The sequence below is a fragment of the Battus philenor genome, unplaced genomic scaffold, assembly GCF_028537555.1.
Source record: "Battus philenor isolate CCGP_79_NKW_IND1 unplaced genomic scaffold, ilBatPhil1.0.hap1 SCAF_19, whole genome shotgun sequence".
Lineage (NCBI taxonomy): Eukaryota > Metazoa > Arthropoda > Insecta > Lepidoptera > Papilionidae > Battus > Battus philenor.
The window spans coordinates 13,040,193-13,061,647 of NW_027181681.1; the positions used below are offsets into that span (position 1 = coordinate 13,040,193).

The 21,455-nt window shown below is 35.5% G+C and overlaps 1 protein-coding gene across 1 annotated transcript; it reads right to left on the reverse strand.

Annotated features, from left to right (window-relative positions):
• Positions 1-315: 315 nt before the first annotated feature.
• Positions 316-20,240, reverse strand: LOC137921733 (nose resistant to fluoxetine protein 6-like). The gene is made up of 12 exons (XM_068764547.1): positions 20,134-20,240; positions 17,215-17,351; positions 15,961-16,294; positions 14,902-15,010; positions 13,605-13,692; positions 10,494-10,660; positions 9,355-9,543; positions 6,979-7,149; positions 5,548-5,632; positions 3,678-3,864; positions 1,762-1,904; positions 316-518 (listed from the first exon to the last, which is right to left on the reverse strand). Exons 1-12 carry the CDS (start codon positions 20,198-20,200, stop codon positions 333-335), a joined length of 1,863 nt encoding a protein of 620 aa, XP_068620648.1. The 5' UTR covers positions 20,201-20,240; the 3' UTR covers positions 316-332.
• Positions 20,241-21,455: the final 1,215 nt, after the last annotated feature.

The window sequence follows — 21,455 nt, forward strand, 5'->3', positions numbered from 1 at the left end:
CTGAAGAACGAATGAAGGAGAATGTCAAATTAGAATGAAAGTAAAAGATTGCGTGAAAAGGTCATTATTGTTAAAAAGCTCACGCACGGTAAGGGAGTACACGAGGCCCCAAAACCGGGACCATTAAAATGTAGACAATATATTGAAATTCGAATTTTGAAAATGTTTTTTTAAGAAATTATTAAAATATATTATTTCTGAAACTATTGTTTTTTGATAGGGCAACACAAATTAACTATTTATCATTTATTGTATAATTAAAGACAATTAACGATTATTTAATTATTATTAATAAACCAAAGTTTTATCTAAGATTTAAATCTTGACCGATCTTAAGTATATTTCTTTCCGTTGGCCACTCTCTCCGGCTGCGTCGTTCCCAGAGCTTCTTCCTTGGTTCTCTGTTTCTTCGGATGGAGAAATATCGAGAGCAATCCATTCACAGGCGCCTCCACCATCAGATGGAGCGGCACCGCTACCAGCACTGACATCACAACCACACCGAAGTAAATCACCAGCTGATAAAAATACAACAATACTAATCATGAATCTGTATAGAGAGCTCAGTAATGATGATATAGCCTATTGAATTTGCAAGTTGAAATGGCAGAGAACAAGTTAGACCAGAAAAGACCGCTGAAGTAAAGATCATTTCTTTTTTCTGACGTTAATTTATAGGACACAGTATTGTCCAAATCTGTATATATGTATAAAGAGCTCAGTAATGATAATATAGCCTATTGAATTTGCAAGTTGAAGTGGCAGAGAACAAGATAGACCAGAAAAGACCGCTGAAGTAAAGATCATCATTTCTTTTTTCTGACGTTGATTTATGGGACACAGTATTGTCCAAATCTGTATATATGTATAAAGAGCTCAGTAATGATGATATAGTCTATTGAATTGGCAAGTTGAAGTGGTAGTGAACAAGTTAGACCAGAAAAGACCGCTGGAGTAAAGGAAATAATTTCTTTCTTCTGACGTTGATTTATGGGACACAGTGTTGTCCGAGTTCACATAAACCTATGCTAATTGCGGCCAATTTTTATTTAAATTTTACCTCATATATATACCAAGAAAGTCTTCGTGGTAATATTGAAGAATTATAATTGGTTATTTAATGTTTACGTATGTAGAAATATATTTCGATAGATTTACCAACAGTGTAGATAATTAAATATATGAAAACAGTTCGGTTATGTGTTACATGTAAACACGATATTTAAAGTTGTTATTTTTTTATCATTATTATTATTGGAAGGTGGAACAGGACTCGAGGCGAGTTTTGGAGGAGAACTATGCCTTGCAGTGTATAGTGCAGGGGCAGCTATAGCTCATGTAGCGCCCGTGTGCAATGAAACCCTGGCGCCCTCTAGGCCTGAAGGCCATAACTATTAACTTTGCCGTCGTAACAAGAAAGTTTTTTTCATATTCCAACAAGCTATTTTATAAGTAGGCTGTAAGTAATAACTAAGTAACTAAGGTAGTAGTAACTGCCGCCACCGCGCTAGCTGGAGGCTTCTGTCATATTATTGTTGTACATGATGGTCCAAGACGATGCTCTTAGCTGTCTCAGTGAGCGCCGCGGCGTATTGCACACCCTGCACTATAGGTTCAGCCGCCCCTGTATACACACTTCTACTTTGAACTTCGTGTTGTCTTTACCTCCAAGACGTACCTTCTTTGGAAAGAATCCCACAAATGTCTTATATTTATGAGCAGAATAAAATACTTTTTTCATTCAGATGAGTTGTAACTAACCGTTTCAAAGAACGACACGTGGAATAACTGTGTTCGCATGCCTAGCAACACTTGCACAATATTCATGTGCACTAGATACACGCAGTAGGTGAGCCGGCTGGTGATCAACCAACCGTTCAGCTCGAAGAAGCTGTTGAAGCTTTCTGTAATCAGAATTATTAAATTGATATAAACATGTAAAATACAAAAGATATTTAACAATAATTTGTCACTAAATCTAGAATGCCGATATTTAAAATATCAAATTAAAACTTGAATCAAAACTATAGAGTATCCAGATAAAATTTATCAATTTAAAATGGACTAGATAACATTTCATTAAATTAAATTGAAAAATGAAATAAAAAAAGTTGTTACCAACCTCTGTGGTAAAAAAAAATTACGAATAACAAACTACAGATAATATATAACAATAGATGAATCGTTGAATATTTATTAAAACAAAATAAAAAAGTTAAATGCAGATATCTGTGAAAATTAGCGAGATATACCCAAGAGACAATATTTTATTGACTGAACTTAATTGCTGTTTAAGTTGCATTTGTAATTTTCCTGGGTTCGACAAGACGCAGAATGGGTCTAGCCCCAACTGCTTTTATAATTGATATTTTAATGGGATCAGGCGTTATTTTGCGGAAGTCCATCTTAAGTAAAAAAGTACTAATATATAGCTACTTCCGCACATGCAGTCGTAGTCGTGCGATAAAGTGCACAGAGTCTCTGTGTTTGGCACTAATCGGTGTAAAACTACTTCTGAAAATGCCTCGTGGAGGGATGAAACACGTGTTGAGTGATTTAACGGTGGCAGTTGTGTAATTCGCATTGTTTGCCGCATGCGCATTTATCAGCGGGCTGGCGGACGGTGCACTTTATTGCACGACTACGACTGCATGTGCGGAAGTAGCTATATAGTGGTCCTTTTCTTAATTAATATATTGTCAAGTTCACGCGAACTCGTTAGATATCCACATTCAAGCCTGTATGGCGAGACCAGCAATCGTGACGATCTTTGATAGAAGCCTTGTGGTTGATGTCTATCGGATGACATAATAATCCTCGGCAGAATTGAGGAGACAACAATCTGACACTAGGATAAGATATTTTTTTTATTTATTGAATATATATTTCATAGACATTACATCTGTACCTTTGTTTTTATATTTCAAATTGCGATTTTTTTTCGTAAGCGTTTCTTCATATCAGTGTTTAATAAGCTAAGTTACTCAAGTCACTTAAATTATTTTCTAAGTTAAAACTTAATCTTTTTTAAAGTTTTAACTATACTGTACTTATTATTTTTTGTAGCTATAAAATATATTTTTTTTTAATTCTTTAAAAGTGTCTTGTTTTTACGTTCGGTTTTCACAATGCCAAACAATGTCTATATCTGTATATAACTAAATTGTAGTAAACGATATATATATATATATATATATATGTGGGAACGGAACGTAAGAGTAAAGGAAGTGAGCGGTTGATTGATGAATGAAGGAAGAGTATGAATGGATTATGGCATTCTCGTGTAAGATGGCGGTCGTGCGGTTGATGTGAACTATGTAAGACGTGAAAAAATTAAAGTGTTTGAAAAAAGATTTACATCTATTATTCGCCTGCGTGATTCACTCCCACATATATATATGTGTGTATTTATAGATAGCACATACGGCGTATTTTCTTCCTTATGCCTGCTAAATGTAGGGTACAAAGGGCCGCAAACGATGTATGTACATATATATATATATACATATGTATATGTCTCCCTTATATCCTCCTATAGGTCTCCCCCAAAAGATCGATGAGCGATTCGCTGCCCACATCTAGCGGACATAAGGAAGAGGCTGTAGTAATATAGCTAGTTGGAACGTAAAAACGTAACGTAAATATCTTTAGAAGTAGTAATAAAGACGAAACCTCACCACTGAGCCTCATACTGAGAGAGATAACCGCCAGGGACACCAGACAGCCCATGATGGCGCGTTGCGTCGTTACAAACAGCAAACGGAGAGCCAACGACGGTCGCGGCCCGTCGATATAGAATACATATCGGGAAAGAATCAAACACATTATCGCCGGAATCAAGAACCAGGTGAGGAATCCCCATTTCTGTAATCAAAACAAATTAAGTAAACTATTTTGTTTCATAACAAAAAATCTTGAAAGCTTCTAGAACAGGGGTGACCAACTTTTTTTTTTTTGCTCTATCTGGCGTTGAAATCAGGGAGGAGACAATAACCTCCCTGATAGGCGGCGATGACAAACAGGCGTTCATATCCCTTTGTAAAGAGATCGCCAAAAGGGCGATAGAAAGAAATAAAACAAACAGAGTATAAAAAGATAAATAGATTGAAAACGTAAATAGAAACAAAAATGTGATAGAAATAATTATAGAATAAGTAATAATGTGTAAAAAAAATGTAAAATAAAAATATAAATCAAAAAATGTAAAAGAAAAAGGGAAGAATGATAGACGAACAGAGCAAAAGGGTAAGAAAGAAGAAATGTGGTATAAAAGAATGGAATGAAAAATCATGTGAAGAATGGAAGCAGAGAACGGAAATAAAAAAAAACTAAGTGAAAAAATAATTGCCAAAAAAAGACCCTGTCCCACCACAAGATAGGGGTACGAGAGGCCCCCAATAGCGGGGGTCATAAAAAAAACCTTTTTTGCTCGAAGGGCCGCAGTTTCAAAAACAAGGGGCCATGAAGAAAATAAAATATATATACAAGGTTCAAAACATGTTATAAACGTGGTATATGTTTGTAATTTAAAACTAATTAGACACTTTATCCTTTAAGCCTTGCTTCTCGTTTTTAAAAAATAAAAATAAATTAAATTTTAACATGCCTGTTCTAGAATTTTACAAGAGTAATGTACATGATCTTCATTTGGTATTTTTAGTGCAATAGTGCAAATTTGAAAATCAACACTACAATAGTACAAACTTTCCGCTACGGATAATTTTAATGCATTAGTAGCTTATTTTGATAAAATATGTAATTGCGATTGATTAGGTGTAATTTCGCTTAACGAGATCAAAATATTAACTGGGTGTATGTTGTAGCCGTTTTAAAATCTCGCAAAACAAAGCAATTGTTGGCACCTGAATACAGCATTGTATATGTCTTAATTCTAAATAAGTGTTTTAATACTTAACGGAATCAGGCGTTACCTTGCGGAAGTCAATCCTAAGTAAGAAAAGGGCCAATATATTGTCACTTAAGCACATGCAGTAGTAGTCGTGCAACAAAATGCACCGCCCGACAGCACGCTCATAAATGCGTATGCGGCAAACAATGCGAACTACACAACCGCCACCGTTAATTCACTCAACACGTGTTTCACCCTACCACGGGGCTTCTTCAGGAGTTATGTTACACCGATTAGTGCCAAACCACCACATACAACCACACAACCAGTGCTCACTCGGTGTTTGAGCGGGCTGGCGGGCGGTGCACTTTGTTGCACACTACTACTGCATGTGCGGAAGTGGATAAATATTGGTTCTTTTCTTACTTAAGTGTTTTAATATAAATAATATATATGTTACATAGGGTATCATAAGAATTATAGAAAGGCTTTCGTGGGACATGGTACAAAAAGGTTAGGATACACTTGGTTAAAAGCAATCCTCATTCAAGACGACCAAAAAGTCGTCTGTCAAAGTTATTGCCACACAACTTTATGGTACTTCTACTTAACTTACTTAGACTTAAATAAATACTTAACTTATACTTAGATAGGTCCACGTTATTTTTGTGCCAGTGGTAGACTAAGCTGCCTGTTGCCAGTCCGATGGACAGAGACGGAAGGTTGGCGTGTCCGGGTGTGTAGATTTTGGCAAAAGCCGGATCGTTCCAGGCGCGGAAAAATCTAAACGCAGAATAATAAAATTAATAGAAAAAAATATTAACATATTTTAAGTACATTATCTTAATATATATAAATCTCGTGTCACAATGTTTATACTCAATGGACTTCTAAACCACTTAACCGATTATAATAAAATTCGCACACCATGTGCAGTTCAATCTAACTTGAGAGATAGGATAGTTTAAATCTCAAATTATAGTCGCAATTTTAATTTATTGCTAATTATTGTCTGTTATTATTTGACAGTCACAATTATCTGTTAACTCCAAATGATTCTAACAGATGTCGATACCTTTCGACTGGGTTGAGTAAGTAATCAATAGATGGCGCTGCTATGGTAAATCTACGAACGTGTCATATAAGCTACATTTTAACAGCATAATTACCACGTGTTGTTGACGCTATAAAATTAATTAAATTTATTTTGTAGTGAACGAAATACCGTATAATTCAATTATTTCCACTTTTTAAATTTTCACAGCAACGCGTGGCCGGGTCAGCTAGTAATATATATAATAATATATAACATATCATACATAATTCATCTATATTTATTTCTCCATCTTCTGTCATATCCTTCACAACTCTCTTTTTATGGTCTCCATTTTTGGAGGCATCTCGTGATTTCCCTGTTTTGGGTAAAGAGCGACTATTTTTGAAAAAAACAATTATTTTCCCAGATTTTTTATTTTATTGTTTACACTCTCATCAGTTTTCCTTATCAGTTTTCTTATCAGTATTCTTCACAAATTCGTCCATTTTCTTAATTTTTTCATTCATCACATAACTTTCATCACCTTACCACCAGAATACTACAGGCTTACATTTTGTTTAGCTTTGATTTATTTTGCTTTATACTTACATTTACATTCCTTTATAATTTAATCTTTACTTTACTACTATCTTAACTAGTCTAATAGAGTTTTGTTTTATTCTACTTGTTCCTTTTTATGGTCTCTCCTGTGACTCTTCTGCAATATCTGCATACCAATCTTTTAGGATAGATCTCTCAATGCATTAAACAATAATTCAAGCTTAGGAGACAATGCCTACCATATGCTGCTGACTCTCCAGAACCCATCTCCAGCTGTTGCGACCCCGACTGCCTTTAATGACAGGAGTCCTAACTATTTATGATCTTTTTAACAAACGTCTGGTAATTTTGGGTATAACTTCGCAAAGAGAAAGAGATTGCTTCTCGTAGTGCTTAAGTATATAAGAGCATACAAGGCAACACACCTTGGTTCTCCGGGATGCTTTACCGAGATTACTAGCAACATCAATACTCTGATGAGATACCTCAAGAAGTGGCTAGATTGTAATGATGTGAATAGTTATTAACTTACTCTGGTGACAAAATCAATACACCGTCCAGGTCCTCCCACCAGACGTGAAGCGCAGGCACGAGCATGCCGACCATCATCAAGAGCGCGAGGGTGATCTTCCGACCGCGCCCCACCGTCGCCAACTGCACCACCAGCCCGACCACGTACAGCTGCATATCCGCCGCCACATGCCTGCAGAGACGCGCTCTATTACTTTCCCAACGATGGGCTCCATCAAATATCTTTTCCTTATCATCATCAGCCGATCACCGGTCTTGCGCCGCTTGCTGCAACTACCCTCAACCTTGACTATGTCACCTGGCATCAACAATATATTAATCTAAAAAGATCGAGAATGGAAGACGATGAAAGCAAGAAAGAATGAAAGAACAAAAAAAAATTGCAAGATATTGTGAAGGATAAAAGGAAAGAATAAAAGAAATTGAGAAGAATGAAAGTGAGTGTAGAATAAAAATAAAACCCTGAAAAAATTATTTGTAACTAAAGTCCCTGTTCCAAACAAAATAGGGGTACAAGAGGCTCCCAATAGCGGGGGCCATTAAAAAAATATATTAATCTGGGGGGTTCTTAGAGTACCTTCACCGGTTTAAGCTCAAGGAGGACCCCTCATGCTTCCGTGAACCGGGCGTGGACCAAACCGTGGTCCATCTGGTAGCCCACTATCCCGCATTCGGAGGACCTCGAGTCAACTCCAAATGCCGGCAGTAAGGTTAGCGAGGACTCTATGGCCTCGCTAATCAAAGACAAGGAAGCAAGACCAACGTTACTAAAAATGTGCAGAACGATTGCGGAAAACGTGATAAAAAGAAACAAGAGTTGAGCTAAAATTAAAAAATTGTAAATAAAATTGTAAAAATAGACAAGTAAATTAATAAGTAAATAAAAATGTATACCTAGAATAGATCAAATATGTGATATAGAATTAAAACAAAGAAATTGTAATAGTTAAAGTATGAGAAGAAAGAATGGTATCGAATAAAGGCATAAATGGATATGAAAGGGAAAGAAAGAAGAATTGCATAAAGAAAGAAAATAAAGTAGTGAAAGATCATAGGAGGAACAATAGAAGAGCGTAAAAAAATTAAATAAAAACAAAGTCCCTGTCCCACAATAGATAGGGGGGTACGAGGGGTCCCCATAGATGAGGCCTTAATATTTATATATATATTAATCTGATAATAGCAACACTCGAAACAAAGTGCTAAATGTGTATCAAGTATCTATTCAGGCTGAGGTGGAAAGTGCTTGTCAACTTCTAAATCTATTATGACAATGCAGTCTTTATTTTAATTTAAAAAAATCCGTAGCTGTTCAATAACAGCTACGGATTACGGATCCAATGATTAACACCTTTTTGTACTTTCAATACGGGAAGTCCCAGATGCTGTAACAAATTGCATCAAGATTTTAACTCAGTTTTTTAGATATCTCATGTGCATAAACAGGGCGTTGGGTTCCACATAACATTTTCTAAAACTATGTCATTACTATTGAGGGGTGGTCGTTAATACGGACCCCTCATCCCGTAATAGGTGATTCGATGTAAAGAAAAACACTTGCCGGATAGTTAAACTATAATATCACAGAACAATAAATCTCAATCTGAGATACAAGTATTTCCTTTGTTAAACAGCGGTTGAAGCGACACGTCCGCTCGGTAACGCGGCGCGTGAGAGAGAGAGCGAGTTGTACCGAGTGTAAGAAGGGGCATGCCAAAAACCGATGCGTTCACAGATAATAAATTTGGGTGCGTTCTAATGAACGCCACACTATTTTTTAATATCTCTTTGTCGTTTCAGCCCGTAGACTCCCACTACAAGGTATAGGCTTCCCTCAAAGGTAACTACGGGATATACCATAATCCCTACGATGTACATCACACGATGGCGGTAGCAGTGTTGTATTATTGTACGCAGAGGAAGCTGCTGCCCATCCTCTGGAATTTTATTTGTGATCAATCTTAATCAATCAATACTATATAATTAATGTGTAGGAGTGGTCGTAGTACTGTAGCTTCTTGTTCTTCTGTAGCTTCTTGTTCTTCTATAGCTTCTTGTTAATGTTGACCGCACCTCCGCTAGCACTTATAACGAGCGCGGAGACTCTCAACAGCGCGATGCAAAATTTGTTGCGTCTACTGTGGCACCATCTGTCATTTATCCGTTTCATTGCCGCCGCCGCCGCGATGCGATCGACGGACACGTGGGTAAGAACTCGTTGCTAGGCAACGCGTGTTTCGAGGCGCGGTCCAATGGCAGAGCGGTTAGCGAGTGAAACGCGATATGCACGCCACAAATGCATAAAGTGTGAATTATATAACATTATATGTCGAGCTTACAAAAAAATAATGATTAATATAAAAAATGTGATACTTACCAGGTTTGAGGTGCACACCACTCGTCTTCCGGAAAGTAATTGTTGATGTAGAGGAGATGGAGGAACCAATAGCGGCGGCAATATTTCACCGGGCGGTTGGTGATGAAATACTTCCACAGCGGACCGGAGCCGACATGTCGCAGCCATGTTGAGGTGAAAGCTATCATCGCCGCACAAGCGGGAGTCAACCTATTTGTTAGGTCCATTAAAGTATTTGATTTCACAAGATACAAACTTTTAAGTATCAATATTCGAGTGCCGGTCTGGCGTTAAAATCAGGGAGGAGTCAATAGCCTCCCTGATAGGCGGAAAGGATACTAGGGAAGAATTCCTCTCATACTGCAAGGAAATAATAAAAAAAGTGATACAAAAAAATAAAAATTAAAGAAAATTTTTAAATAGACAATAAGAAAAAATGTGATAAAATGTAACTCAAAATGTGATATAAAATGTAAACGAAAAGAAATAAAGATAACATGTAACATGTAATGAGGGTGGAATGAAAGGTCACAGAGTAAAAGGGAAAGATAGCAGAAATGTGGCATGAAAGAATAAATTGATAGAATATGAAAGGAGAGAATGGAAATAATAAATAACTATGTGAAAAAATAAATTGCCCGTAAAGTCCCTGTCCCACCAAAGATAGTGGTACGAGAGGCCCCTAATAGCGGGGGCCATATAATAATATATTCACTGGTTGTCCCGTATTTGTCACGCAAAGGACGGATTGCAAGTTTCCGTTACAGCAAGGTGTCTTAGAAAGGAAAGTCGTATCACTTTTAAACAACAAGTAGAGTCGCGGGACTTGTTTATAGTGCTGCAGAAGGTTCATAGGAGAGACCATTAAAAGGAACAAGTAGAGAAAAACAGTGTATAAGACTAGTTAAGATAAATACTTTAATCTACGATAAATGTAAACAGAATAGAATAGTTAAAATTAAAACGAAAAGAAATGTAAATTTAAGAATAAAGCAAAACAGAAATTAATGTAGCTTTGTGGAGAATAAATGAATTTGAGAACGAATATTAGTTGTATCGTGGTAAGATATAATTATTATCTAAGTAACACACCCATCAGCTGATCAAAAGAAAATAAATACTTGCAGTGGTTTTTCTCTACCGGAAAACCCAGGAGTTACCTCAACCATCTCGCCAGTAGTAACTTCGGCAACTGAGCCCAGGTCAGCTTGCTCTTCTCCGAGTGTACATGAGTAAGGTAGTCCTGCAGGAAAGCTGACATCACGAAGAATATCTGTACTGTTATCAATCCACTGTACACCAATTGGAAATGGTTTTTCTCGTACGACTGAAACAATTATCATTTATCTCTCTTTATTTTATCAACGGCTAAGATAAATATCGGTAAACGTGCACCCTTATACAGAATTTGTGACCTCATATGTTAGTGATATTGATATATTCTCGTGCTATCTCGTATCTTTTAAAAAACAATTTCGTTCGAAATTATTGAGTACATACAATGCAATTTAAACCATAATATAAATATATAAACCATAGTCTTTAATCTCTGTTTAGTAATGTTTTTATTTGTTTATTAATTGTTTGACAATAAATCATTATATGTTCTCAGTGAGATAGTTATAAGGTAACAACTGTAACTAATTTTATATTTCTAGGCTTCTCAGTTTCTACTTTCTTACTGCCTTGTGTTACTGTCTATCTCCAATAAAGTAAATATATTAATAAATAATTAATTATCAGCTCTTATGGTATACAGGTCTTCACATGGTAAAACTGGGAGCGGTAACGCGACTTTGAGAGACGATGGTTTCAGCTAAGACTCTTTCAATACGTGTTTAACATTGGTTTTTCTTGCGCCATTGTATAAATAATACAAGGCACTTGTCGCCGCTCTTAAAACAAAAATTTGCGATACTCACCACACTATAGTCACGACACTATATATCTAAGTAAGAAAAGAACTAATATTTAGCCACTTCCGCACATGCAGTGGTAATCGTGCAACAAAGTGCACCGCCCGCCAGCCCGCTGATAAATGCGTATGCGGCAAACAATGCGAATCACACAACCGCCACCGCCAAATTACTCAACACGTGTTTCATGTTGTCATGCCCTTCCACGGGGCATCTTCAGTAGTTATGTTACACCGATTATTTCCAAACACAGAGACTGTGTTTGGAAATAATCGGTGTAAATAAGTGTATAGTAAAACTAAAGTGGCTAAATATTGGTCCTTTTCTTACTTAGGATGAATTTCCGCAAGGTAACGCCTGATTTCATTAAATACTATATATCTACACGTGTATAGTCTCATTTCGTGCAATCGTTGTGACTAGGATATAATCTGCCAGAGTAAATATTTAGTTCACGGATCTCCTGTTTCCGCGAAGTCAATTTCGATGAAGCCGCAGAAAGCCTAAACCGTCTACCAGTATAATGGCAACCACTTCTAATGCAATGTAAATATAAATAAATATTAAGAAATAAAATGTTAAAAACAATAAAATCTGATTTCAACGTGTATACTGGATACTGCTATTGATCAAGGTCTAAAATATCTGGTATGGGGACGAGGCATTGTCATAAAATAATTCCTTATATAATAACATTTGAACCTGTCATAAATGTTTATCGGTACAACACAAGAAGACACAAAACTTAATATAAGAGAGTAGTAGAGTAAGTATAACACTTCCTCGGCCTCTATATATATGTATATATAAGTATTCTTGTATGTATATATACCCAATGCTGCCTCTCCTTCATGTCTCTCATTCCCATCCAAAGGTTGTTTATGTTTTTTTGTTTTATTATGTTCCATATGAATTGTTTCTGTTTTTTTCTCTTTCTCTATTTTTTGTCTACCGTGTACAAATAGATGGGTAATAAATAAATATTACATTAAAGAAGAACATAGGCGAAGTCTACGTACTACGCTGGTAGAGTTCCATGGTCTCTCTTGAACAGTTTAACTGCTGCGCGGCGCTAGTGTGTAATTTTGTTTCGAAAACCGCGGAGCAGCGCTTTTGCGCTGTAAGCTTCAGTTTGTTTTTATTGCTCTGTGATAATGAAATTAGTCTCGCCTCACGCGAACTTTATAACGCGAGTCATTTTATAATAACTGATTACTGTTTTATACATTATTTTTAAAACAATGACCATACAGGCTATCATACGGAAGTTGATGCAATTGCTACTGATTCTAAGGAAGGTAAAAGTGCAGACACAAGTTTTGATGATAGCATTATTACAACGCATCAAAGAAAAAAGATGTCGGACATTCTTTATAATATGAAAAGAATTATTAATTGAAATTTATCTAAACGAGTGTTTTTTAACAACATCAAGTCGAAATATGTCCCGCAGTTTTAGAACAAGGTTTAGACAAAGGCAGGAAACGTCAATATAGCTTTTTTTTAATCAATTCTAATTTGTATCGCTAGTGTTTATTTTTACAATATTTATCTTTCGCTTTAACTAAACGCAGACAGTTGGGAGAGGGTTGCCGCTATTTGATACGGATCTTTCTTCTCCCAGCTGCGAGGCACGACAGCGTTTTATAATTTTTTTAACAATTTTTTTTTACACAATTTTCACTTACAGGTTAATACAGCTAAAATTTATACATATTAACAATACAATTTGGAATACTCAATTATATATTAGTTGCTACATTATTGTATTTAAGTCGCTGCCCAAGCGCTACAGACCGTTAAATGCCTTGAGATTTAGGACAATGTGCCGGGCCAACTCATCAAAAGATTCTGCTGTAGATTTTTTCTTGAGAAGGTCCGGTAAGCTGAACGGAGGTATATTAAGGTTTTCACATAAGGTGTCAATATAGCTGTCACACACAAAATGTTTAAAAAAGATTCAAGAAGTTTGTATGACTAAAATCAATTAGAACGAGTATCCAAATTATAGTTTTGTAAACTGCAGAGGTTTTATACTGCAGCTTGCAAGGAAGTTCAATGTAGTTTATTTCAAACTTTCAAATATCAAAATTATTACATACTGGAATGCCATTGACGATAAAAGCCAATACTAGATGCATTCTAGGTCAGTCTACATCCTGAAGAGATGTGAAAAACAAGAAGACTCTTAATAGAGAGAACAGTAGAGAAAGAGTTGCTGTGGACAGAATCGCTGCCAGTTTCGTTGCCCGAATTCTAGAACATTAAAAGGTGTATTTTTATTGATTCTGCGTTTCTTTATCACCAGCCTACAGTCGTAACAATACAGTACTTCTATATTAAAATGATAAATACCTTTTCAATGTCATGAGGATTATCGGTAAAGCCCATCATGTTGATATAAAACACGTGGTTAATTATTATGAGGGCGGCTGATACGGACCTGAAATTAAAAATTATAGTCTTAGATTCAATCATCTAAACTGTAAGTATCAAAAGTGATAGCAGCTCTCTCTGTGTCTCTTTCTCTCTCCCCCTCCCCCTCCAAGTTTATTTTGCCTATGAGGGCCCATCACTCTACTTAGTTTTTATTTTATTTTACTCTTAATCAAAATACACCTGTCCAATACATACCAATTTATAATACTATTCCAGCAAATTACCAGTAATGAACAGATACAGATATATGTAGATTCACATATATAAAGTGACATTATGTAGTCATATTGTATACGTGTTATGAAAATCTGATATGAGATGCAATGAAAATCTAACAATGCCTGTTAACTAACATTCATTTAAAATTATATTTAGTTAAATGTGTAAATAAATAAATTAACAATTTAAACGACTGAATAAAGAATGAATGAAGGAATGAATATATAACGAATGAATGAATGGATAAATTAATAATATATTGTAAAATTAATAGTATATTGCTGTGACCACGTTTCAAACTCTATCTTAAATATAATATAATGACTTCTTAATTATAATGGTAAACCAGTGGTAGAGAAGTTGCAATCGTAGGTCGCGGATTCGATTTCTTGGATTGAATCCTAAATAATTCACAATTTATGCATTAATTATACAGGATTGTCACTGCACACAAAGAAGATTCGAGAAGATGGGTTGCAGCGTCCTCTGCGTACATACATACCACACTACAATCGCCAATGCATCTGCCAAGTGTAGCGATTATAGTATATCACCCATAGATACCTATATATGAAGCCTGTGTATTGAAGTGGGTAGGCGTCTATGGGGTAAAATGAAGAACTTATTGTCAACTAGTGGGGCAGTGTGTTTCATTGCTTACAGTGATTTTACACTAGTAGACTATTTAATGGAATCAGGCGTTACCTCGCGGAAGTCCATCCTAAGTAAGAAAAGGACCAATATTTAGCCACTTCCGCACATGCAGTGGTAGTCGTGCAATAAAGTGCACCGCCCGCCAGCCCGTTGATAAATGCGTATGCGGCAAACAATTCGAATCACACAACCGCCACCGCCAAATCACTCTACACGTGTTTCACCCCTCCACGGGGCATCTTCAGGAGTTATGTTACACCGATTAGTGCCAACTAACTAACAAACACAAGTAGACTAATAAATAATAATTATACAACATATAGATAGTAATTTAACTTACCTTACACCATGCAGTCCTTTTAGTCTCATCCGTCTGGTATCGGAAATCTCTGATGATACCAATCTGTTCCAATTCTTGCGTAATGAGAAAGCTCTCAAAACTTTATCAGCTGAAATGTAGGCAGTTGTTCATAGTTAAACAACACGTCATATAAATACGATGAAAAAAAAGAAAACAAAACACACGATCCGGTTTAGGAAGCGGCCTCCCGTCCCCTGACTGCGAACAGCGTGGACGATCCCAGGAAAAGTCCTGATCCTTCCACAAATCAGAAAGGAGTCAACACTGCTGTACCCAGCCACATACACAACAATCACACTTAACACGTCTACACGGGTAGAACTGGTTTCTAGGTGCGAACATCATCATGCGAATACTGAGTAATTTTTTTGAAAAGTTCACGTATCCTCCCGTTCCGTGAACTCAGTTCTAGCAGAACTGTAAACGGTTTAATAACAACTACTTCTACAGAAACAATAGTTTTTTAAAAAAAAAAAGTTTTAAATTGGAGACCACATTCGGTTCGTGACAATAACGGTTTATTAAAAAATCTTATTGTGATTTACCGGTCTAACCATGTTCCATAACAATCATGATTATACGGGCACAATTATTTTTCTTTTCAGCCGATGGACGCCCACTGCAAGACATAGACCTATCCCAAAGATCACCTCGATGACCGGTCTGACTCTACCCGCATCCTGCAATTTCCCGTTACCTAATGTCCTCAGTCCACCTAGCGAGGAGTCTGCTGATGCAACGTCTACCGGAGAACCCCTCGTTCTTCCCCATCATGGATGGACACTTATATATCCACATACATTTCATTAGTTCCTCACTCTTCATATGTCCATCTCAATACTTCACATTTTTCTTTTTTCTGGCACATTATCTTTCATTTCAATTCATTCCCTTACCTTTCACAGCTCTCCTCTTATCCTTCACCATTCCTCCTGGATTGTTACTTCAAAATTCCCCCCCACCACCCCACGCCGCGTCCACCGGCTCGTGTTCGCCACTTGAAAGTTTATTATAATAAATGATTAAATGTTGTTTTACCCAGTGAGCAGTTTTCAGTTTCATCGAAGCTTATATCTATCAGGCTTGCGACAGCTACAAGCAGAAATAGTGCCAACGAGGCCCAGGCAACTGGCCAGTCCGCTGCTTCAGTTGACTTCTCATCACTCCCCTCGCAGTAGTAAACTGCAGCTTCTGCTTCAAGCCCATACTCCTTGTGTATGGTACTATTCATACACGCCCCAACGACAGCTGATAGATCCTCACTTTTTTCAAGATTATTCTTCCCAATGAAGTCTTTGCACGTTTTCGTCACGCACACACCCCATTGTAAATACGTATGATTGTAATGTTTCGTTGTGTGGGCTGAGTATTCCTGAAAAGTGAAACATCATCACTCACTGCAAAGGATTGCTCCTCCATAGAAATAAAAGAAATATAGTAGTACCAAAAATAGTGCAATAAACAGTATAATATAATATGATAATTATAAAGAAAATACGTGTTAAATATTTGAACAATAAATGTAAAGTTGCAAAATAAAATAGTAAGGAAACCTAGAATGTAGTGGTTGAGGATGGGTGTATGGCTAATGGAATGAAAGAGAAAGACTGGGAAAATTGTAGAACGAAAGAAACAGTACGACAAATAAGATGATACATGAAAGAGAAGAATGATAATAATAAAAAAATATGAATAAATTACTAGAATTAAAAGTCCCTGTCCTACACGAGATAGGGGAACGAGAGGTCCCCAACAGCGGGACCATTAAAAAAAAAACATAGCTCCCTCTTCCATTTCTCCCCCCTACCAAGATCGCCAAGCTGACCAGACATCGACTATCCATCGACCTTCCTTTAAACTTATGTCAATATCTATATATGTATATTTCCTGACATTGTAATTTTATCCCATAAGGACACTCGTTATAACTCATATAAGTGACTTATGATATGATTCTACTTAATACCTTAGTCACAGTACATCAGGTTCAACAATCCTGAATATTAGTATACGAGATGATTGTTTATTTATATAAAAAACTTTCAACTGATGTATGGGATATCTGCCTGTGGGCTGTACTGCTAGAAGTAATTAGTTTGTTGCATTCCATTAGAGTTTTAGAATGATTACTATATACAGGATGATTAGAAGTAGGTGTAATAACCTTTAAAGTTTTTGCTTATAAACGAGTTATAATTTCATTCCTTTAACTTATGATATAAAACCAATCACCTTGTTGGAAAAGCAAATATCTGGTTGTATTGAGCACTGTGAACCATAAAAATTACTGACCCTGGTGATGTTCATAAGAGCACCGTTGGAGCCATTGAGGAGTTGGATCCGCAGCACGCAGTACTGGCCCCCCTCCGACAAGCACGCATCGTGTCGCTCCAGCCGGAACAGATGCGGCATGCGCTGGTACTCCGTCTCTTTAAAATTAATATCATACCTGTATTATCAACACGTAGATATTGTCCACAAACGTGGTCTTTCCAACTGAGCGTCGAACTGCTCCAAATGCTCACGGGACTAGGGGGATTCCCTGAGCACCTTCAGAGGTTTATGCTCTAGTAGATTCCCTAGTTCATCTGTAACTCCAACGTGGTTTAGACCATGGTGCACATGATCACCAGCTGTCCCGTCTTCAGGTTATTAAGAATGGAATGCCAGTCTCGGCTAGCAGGGAGAATAGAAGAGAACATCGCGTCATTAGTAAGGAATATGTGGTTTGGTCAGATTTTTCTTGATTTTGCAGAAAGTTTAAATGAACAACAATTAAAAGTTATTAAACTAATAAAAATGTTGTTATAATTAAAAAAATAAAAACTACTTCCGAAAAAATAAATCATTCGAGTAGTGGTAGCTCGGCGGTAGGCGACAAAGACATGAGATCGAAGGTCGCAGTTTCGATCCTATATACAATCTTATATCATTTACACTTTGTGCATTAATTATATAGGATTGCAACTGACAAATAGTTTCTAGATCAGTGATTCCCAAAGTGGTTTATATAGACCCCTAGGGGTCTATGACAACCTGCAAGGGGTCTACGACAGCGAAAAAAATTGGGGGTCCATGAAATGAAAATGGGGGTCCACAGACTGGACATCACTAGCCGAGGAGATTTAAGATTAACCCTTACAAAATTGACGCCAAATGTTGATAATTTATTATTAAAGCATCGGGTTCATCCTTCTCACTAAAAATATTGACTTATTGCTTTTATGTTATTTTATTTATAGTTTATTTTATGTTTATTTAATGTTACGTATATTTTACATAACAGATACAAAATTTTATATTGAGTAGTTTTAATTTAAATTCGATTAATAAATGTATAAATTAACATGTGTTTTAACTTTAAGTTTTTAACACTAAACTTCACTACAGATAGAAATTTATAGGAAATCAATATCAGGTAAGTAGGGGGTCTACCCAACACGGAAAAACATGGCAAGGGATCTACGACACAAAAAAGTTTGGGGAACTCTGTTCTAGAGGATGGACTGCACCATCTTCTGCATGTCATAATAGCACAGTGTGGTCGCCTACCCGTCTGGCAAGCATAGCGATTATGGTTTATACCCCTATAGATATCTGGGGGGAGGGGGGGTAATGCCTAAACTGGAACGAAGACCACGTCGACGATATAATAAGCGAAGATAGTAAACAAATAGAAGGAACGTTCTTGATGGGCATATGTGTTTAAGGATAGTCTTTTTTTTTTAATATACTAATGTTTCGGGCACAGGATTTTGCGTTTAAAATACATAAGACCCTACCGCAGACGACAAAATAATACCGTACCGTATTGTTTCAATATTATTTCTTAAGTAAAACAATATTTAAAAAAATAAAACTTTATAATGATTTTCAGATAATTTAATAAAAGTTTTCTTTAAATGTTTTTAATAATATATATTATAACTCTGGGACAACGTTGCAGATTTTGAGTCAATCTAATATATAAAATTCTCATGTCACTGTGTGCTTTATTGAATTCCTCCGGTTTTTTTTTTTAGACAATTTTTTGGTTTTTATTTTTTAATGATACAGCATACAAAAATACGTACAACCCTAAATTTTCACCGCCCCTACGATCAAACCTTATTTTTTGGTTGTTAATTAAAAACTTTTAATTTTTTTTTACAAGAATTTTGTTTCTATTTTGTCACGACTTAGAATAAAAATTTCATAATTTGGCAAAACAACGTTTGAGGTATCAGCTAGTAGTATATGTAATTCAAAAAGGGCATTGCACGCTATTTACTGTGGGAATCTATAATAGTGCTTTATTTGTCGGCAAAAACAATTAAAATTATTTAAAAAAATAGCAGAAGACAAGATGTTATTACAAGGAATAAAAATAATATATACGCTCCTAGTTTTCATCTTCAAACATTTAATAAATCATTTATTGCATAATGTATACGTATGTACTATAAAATTCCACAAACAATTTCATATCTACCATTGGAGAAAAAATATATTAATAAAAAAGTAAATATATTTTATCAAACATTATACTGATGTTAATGCGTGAAATTAAATGTTGATGTTTACTCAGGAAGCTAATTATTGTCAACTCTTTATAAAACTATATTTGTAAAGAGCAACTGTTGAGTTTCTCGCCGGCTCAGAACTGTCTTCCGAGCGGTGGTACCTTGCAGGAACAACAATGCCGACTTTTAACGTTTATCGACGATTCGAAAGCGCGATAGCCTTTTCGAATATAGAATATTTTGATTTGATTCAATACAATCCTTTAAAACTTTTTGTAAATTATTCATTTCTAATTTTCTAAAATATCACTGTAACTAAAGTTACAAAATATATTATAATATTAATTTAAATGAAATTATTAGTGCTTTTTTATAATTCGCAGAGGGCTTTTAATATTATATTTCTGTTTTAATAATTTATTAATGTCTGCTGTGAACACGTGCAATAGGTAAATTTATTTTATTTTCTATTGTATAAGTTATTCCAGATGTTTTATCTTATTTATTTTCTGTTTATTGGTTTTTTTTCTCTTTTATAATATATATTTATTTAGTTTACCTTCATTTATTAATTCTTTCTCCATTCAAATGTTAACTTTGGTTTAACTTTGGCAAATTTTTAAGTTTATAAATAGGCAATTACTTTTTAAACAATAAAATTAACTGTACAAAAATCTACAATATTATGGATTTAGAGACATATACATACGGTTTAAATGATATATAACTGCGTCGGAACTCGCAACAGCTAAACACAAAAATAAAATGTAGCGCATTTTGTTTTAAACACACCCATTTACACAAACTGAACGCATCCAATGCTGTCGCGAAAATGACTTTACTATACCTGTTTAACACATTTATTGTAATTTTAAATGTCATTATATAAAAAGCTTGACATATGACCTATTATATGCATGCAAATTTTCTTCTTAATTCACGATTTTTTTTCTCATTATAATTATACAATCTTTATTGTCATAATGTAATATAATATATAATTTCTAAAAGTAACCATATATGGAATTAGACATATAAGGATCTAATTATTATATTCCATAATGTTGTGAGTCGTGTAATAACGCATTTAATGATAGCGTATTTATTTGCATAATATATTTGTATATTACTTAGCTCGAAGGCTTTTAACACCGCGTTTGTTAATAAAACCTTAAGTCGTCAGCGGAAATGATTTCTCTGAACAACTTGTTGCAACTTGTGTGAACTATGTCGATAACAGTTCGTCTACGGAACCCTTCATTCTTGGTTCGATCTCGTAAAGAAATCTCGAATATAATTGTCTTCATTGCTCGTTGTGTGAACTTGTTAATGATCTCAAAGTAAGAAGACCATGTTCCATTCCTCAAGGTCATCAAGGGTCAACAAGCGTTTCCGAAGTCGAGGTAGGAAAGAGGATCAAAGGTAGCAGCATCGTCTCCCTTATGGGCAATGACAAATATCGCGATATCTCTAGAACCCTCAAAAAAAATAGTACAATATACAATAGAATAGAATAAGATACAAAAGTAAGTTTAAAAGAGTCAAGCAAGATCCCATGCCAATTATGAATAAAGTCAAAATAGGTTTAGTAAATAATAAGATAGATTACAAAAAATAGTAAAACGTAAACAGTATCGAAGAATTGAGTCAGAATTGTCATAATATAGCATACTGGTCTAAGAGCGAAGATGAGGGAAGAAAGGTGATGCATAAAAAAATAAGGAAAGGAATAAAAGAATTTGAGAAGGATGAAATCAAAGAGCGCAAATAAAAATAATACTTATAAAATTATTCATACAAAGGACCCTAATATGATAGCGGATCAATCATCAATCATCGACCACTACCTTTTCCGTGCATCGTTGACATCTTCTCATTCGTACACTGTTTCTGAGTGGTCGTGGTCATGTAGCTCGATGTTTGGCGGATTGAGAGCATTCATTTATTTTTATTAATAAACCTAAATTAAGCAGTAGCATCCGATTTTTTAATCATTAATAACGCATACATATTTATTGCTTTTTAATGATA